Raw genomic sequence first — 4,615 nt, forward strand, 5'->3', positions numbered from 1 at the left:
AACCCCCCCCCAAGAAGTCCACCGGCCCGGCGACGGCCGACGCGGTCTGTGGGGAGTGCCTGCCGGGGTGAGCGGGGCCGGCCCGAGCAGAGCCACACCTGGGGGCAGGCAGGGAGGGGCTGGGCAGAGGGGGCTTTACCTAAGGCTACCCATGGTCCCACATGGGACCTAAGAGGAGCCTGGTGACCCAGTGATGCCTCTGTGAGGACACTGCTAATGACATGGAAGTTAGGCTCGTCTGGTGGGTCCTGTTGTGGCTGCAGAGAAGGGAACCTGAAGGCTCCTGTAAATGAGCCATGAAAGAAAACTTCCAGATTCAAATTGTTCTGTAGACACTGGGGTGGCTGCGCCCTGGAAGATATGGGGTTGTAGACCACTATGGTTCGTAGTCCCCAAAGAGGGGGTTAAGGGGTTACTGAAATGAAACAGCTGCATACAGCCAGCCTGTGCCCAGCTCAGGGGTGGCCAGCAGTGGGTCTGGGACAGGAGCGAGTCAGGGTTCCAGTGTATGAGCCTCTTCTCAGACAGAGCTGTAGCTGGGGTGTTCCTGGCCCTTTGAGGAGCTATTAATCAGTATAATCCACTTCAGCAGACATGGGAGTGGGGGGCTATTGGAAAGATGTTGCTTCTTGACAAATGGCTGGACATGAACAAGTAGGTGTGATGTGGCTCCAGCCAGTGATGAGAGCCCTGTTGCTCCTGTTGCCAGCCAGGCAGGAGTGCGGGGTCAGCTGTCCCCCTCTGCTACGGGGTGGGTGGCACAGCTGGCTGCACAGCCAGGGTGGCGGGAGCTCGGTGGGCGCCAGGCTCTGCTGAGCCCGTCTGCTCTGTTGGCAGGTTTTACCGGAAGGCACGGATCAGCGGGCAGCTGGAGTGGGAGTGCATTCCCTGCACCAAGCAGACGCCATCCTCCGAGCCACAGTGTAGGTGCCCCCGCTCTGGTGGGGTCAGGGCAGGTGATGTGGGCACAGCGGAGCCACAGCCCCACTGGAGGCGGCACGGTCATGGCATGTGACGAGGGATGGCAGGGAAGTGCTGGTCCAAGCCTCGGAGTTTGGCTCCAGCGCTTTGTGGCTGTTTGCAGGTCGGTCCAGAACAAACCTGGTGAAGGTCGCTGTCCCTACTGTACCACCACAGGACACAGCCCTTCTTGCACTGACGAGCAGCGCCCTGGTCATCATTGTCCTGGTGCTTCTGGCACTCTCCATCATCTACTGCAAACGATTCTGGAAAAGCCAGTGCCAGAGAGGTGAGTTGGTGCTCTTCTTGCCGTGCCGTTCACCTGTGCCCATGGCCCCTTCTTGCTGTGTAGAGCATTGCCGCTTTCACAGCACAGTAGCCCAGCTGTTCCTCACCTCGTACAGAATAGACACCTCATCCTGCTTCTCATGCCTGCAGGACCTCTCATGTACTTTTCCTGCTCAGTGACACAGAGGAGCCTCCCTCCTTCTTAGGGCCATCAGGAGGAGGAGGAGGCCATTTCACAGTCAGAACTGGCGATCCTCCCTTCTGAGGTTTCTCAGTTGGGTGGCTCTTTTCTGCTGAAGGAAGAGGGCTGTAGGTTTGGTGGCCAGGGTTGGGGCAGGATGGCATCCAGCAGCGTGCTGGGGAGCTGCTGGCTCCCAGCTCCTTGCTGGCAGACATACCACAGGGCTGAGGACATGCTAGGGAAGTGAGCCAAGCCTTTGCTCAGGCTGTTTCTCTTCTATCCTCCAAGTCTTCCTGAGGACTCAGAACTTCTCAGGCCAGCGAGCAACATTCCCAACTGCAGCAGTGCCCGGCAGGTTCCTGTGTGAGGAGCAGATGTCTGGACCCTGCTGCCTGGGTGTGAAGAACTTGAGCCCTTGCTACAGGCAGGCAGAAGGTACCTGCTCTTGCTGCCTTCCCTGGGGAGGGAGGGTGGTGCTGGGTTCCAGCTCACATGGTTCCAGGATGAGATGCCCTTAGGCAGGAAGGATGGAGCTGGATGGTGAGCTCCACTGATCCATGCTGGTTTCTGGTTCCAGGCCCTGTGGAAGCAGTGCAGTTCATTTCGGATGGGGAAGCTGTGGGTCTCCAGCTTCCCTCTCTCCAGCCAGAGATGGACTTGCCACCAGCCATTGCAATCAGCACTGCCTCCAAAGCCCAGCTGGGCAGGAGTCTCCTGGAAAGCCAGCCCCTCATCCGGGCCTCAGGCCACAGCGACTGCTTGGACGGGGTCCTGCCACCCCCTGCCCCCAGACAGGACCGGCCGGGCCCAGTGGAGGCCCTGGCCCCCCTCTCCTCCTGTGCCTCTGAGATGCAGCACAAGTGGCCACATGCACCAGTGGAGTGCACTGAGCTGGACCTCCAAAAGTTCTCCACCCAGGCAGAGTTCATGGGTAGCGAGCGGCTGGAGGATGCAGCAAGCCAGGCAATGAAGAGGATTCCAGCAGAGAGCGGTGGTGTAGTGCAGGAGGGGGCTCATCACTTGCCCACAGCTGAAATCCCACAGGGGGAGCAGCCGGTAAGTTCCTCATCACTCCTCAGAACTACTGCCAGTTGCCCAAGGCTTGGGCACAGGGGCTGGGCTTAACATAGGGGTAGGAACATGGACTGAAGTATGTTAGTATGGGGTGATAAGGCTGGAGGAGAAACAGCATTCCCTGAGCCCCTGTGATGGCCCTGGGAACAGTGCCAGGCGTTGCTGTTCTCAGCAGACTGCCACCAACCTTGGGGTCTTTGTCTCGCCAGGTGGATGATGTCCAGAGCCTGGTGACTCAAATCAGCAGCACGGCCAAGGGTAAGTGGCCTTCCAGTCTCACCTTTGTACTCCAAGTACTGGCATATCAGAGAGGCAGGTTCTTGGAAGGGAGCTCCTCCAGAAGCCCACCATGTCCCCACCAGGGACTTACCTGACTTGTGGCCTTTTGTGCTGGTCCCCAGGGTACATTTTCTGTGAATCTGCCTTGAGTGGCCTGCAGGCAGGTGGCCCAGCTGTTACCAGCTTTCCAAGACTGAGCCAGCTCCATGTTGCTGAGCTCTAAAAGTGATGTTGGAGGAGATACTGTCCTGGCAGGGTGGTTTTCACCTGCTCGGCAGGGGCTAAGGCTGAAGACTGGCTGTTCCCTTGCCCTTACCCTGTCTGAGTAGGATGGGTACTAACCCAGCTTTGCTGTGTTGCTGCCCCCAGGTCTCCCAATAGCGGAGCTGCCCCATTCCTTGGTGCAGTCACTTGCATTCTTGTTGGACCCTTCCTTGAACGGTGTGAAGAACTTCAGCCACGTGGCACTGGAGCTGGGGCTCATGCCCCAGTTGCTGGGACGGATTTCGGGGTTTGAGCAGCTGGTGGCACACTTCACCTACGCGGGAGCCACGGTCACTGTCCCACTGCTGGCGCAGGCGCTGCAGCGGCTCCAGAGGTTTGACGCCTTGCTCCTGCTCTGCGACCACTTCACACTCAGCCCCACGCCAGACCACCAGCGCTAGAGGACAGGGAGGGACGGAGGAAGCTCCATGCACTGTTGCTGGTGTGGAGAGGATCCAGTGGCCTGCAGTCACATAACATCCCTGGTGTGCATGGCAGGAGAACATAGAGATGGTCTTTGCATCATGGAATGGAAGGACACAATGGGGGCATCCCTGCACAGGGGTTCCAGGAAGCACAGCTGTGCCTTTTACCAGCTCTGTGGGGGAGGGCTTGCTCAGGCCCTTACAGAGGCTGTTTTTCTCTGGCTGGGACACCCTTGCCTGTCAGTCGCTGTGCTGCCTGTGCTGTGCTGCTCTGGCTGTGCAGTGAGCCCTGTCATGCCCCACTGTTGCTATGGGGTCCCTCAGCCATGGGACTCGGGCTCCACGGGCAGTGCTCTCCTATAAGCCCAGCCATTACCTCTCTTCCATTCCAGCTTTCCCATCCTTCCTCTGGCCCATGCTCTGTTTTCCCAGGTGTCAGTTGCCACTTTCCCAGTTTACTTTTCAGTTGCTTCTCTCCCTCTGTGCTGCAATTTCTGTGGCAGAGAACCTGGCCATGGCTGGTATGCCGGGCTCCAGCCTTTGTCCCCCTGTGCCACCCTGGCACATTCCTCTTGTGCCCATTTGTGGTGCGGTGCAATACCCTGGCAGGAGTTTTGGACTGATTGCCAGGATGAGCTGATGTATGTCCTTGTTGTGGGGCTGTGGCTGCTGGCCATGGGCAGGTGCTGGCTCACCCCAGCCCTGTGGCTGTTCACTGCCCATCGCCTCCAAGGCTTCGCAAAATGGCACAGGGTGTCAGGGGCAGGGATGCTGCACCGCCGTACCCTGGGGAGCGGGAGGCAGCTGAGGGCTGAAGCTGTAACTGGTCACAGGCAGCAGTGACGTTCCTGTGCCAGCCACAGCAGGAGCTCCAGGAGCTCCTCCTCTTTTAAAATAATATTTTTCTTTTTTTTTTCCTGCCTAAAAATGGCCTGATTTCTCATTCCTAGGAGTTGCCTACTGGGAAGGGGGAGCACGCTTCTGCTTGGTATTTTCTCCTGGGGGATTTGTCAGAGCTTGCCATGGTCTTGCTGTCACTGGTCACCCTGATTTTGGTGTTGTGCCTGCAGCCTGGGGGCTGCGGGCAGCTGGGCTGTTCTCAGCCTGCCGTGGCCACTGGGGCTCTGCTGGCGGCGCTCCACAG

The 4,615-nt window shown here is 58.6% G+C and overlaps 1 protein-coding gene across 1 annotated transcript in view; it reads left to right on the forward strand.

Moving 5' to 3' along the window:
• Positions 1–4,609, forward strand: part of EDA2R (ectodysplasin A2 receptor) — a 6,737-nt gene extending 2,128 nt beyond the window's left edge. The window contains exons 3-9 of the mRNA XM_008642474.2: positions 10–67; positions 838–923; positions 1,085–1,249; positions 1,718–1,864; positions 2,007–2,485; positions 2,713–2,761; positions 3,152–4,609. Coding sequence (XP_008640696.1) covers positions 10–67; positions 838–923; positions 1,085–1,249; positions 1,718–1,864; positions 2,007–2,485; positions 2,713–2,761; positions 3,152–3,447 — 1,280 coding nt within the window. The 3' untranslated portion in view covers positions 3,448–4,609. The remainder of the gene's footprint in view (positions 1–9; positions 68–837; positions 924–1,084; positions 1,250–1,717; positions 1,865–2,006; positions 2,486–2,712; positions 2,762–3,151) is intronic.
• The last annotated feature ends 6 nt before the right edge of the window (positions 4,610–4,615 follow it).

The sequence above is a fragment of the Corvus brachyrhynchos genome, unplaced genomic scaffold (assembly GCF_000691975.1).
Source record: "Corvus brachyrhynchos isolate BGI_N302 unplaced genomic scaffold, ASM69197v1 scaffold220, whole genome shotgun sequence".
Taxonomy (NCBI): domain Eukaryota; kingdom Metazoa; phylum Chordata; class Aves; order Passeriformes; family Corvidae; genus Corvus; species Corvus brachyrhynchos.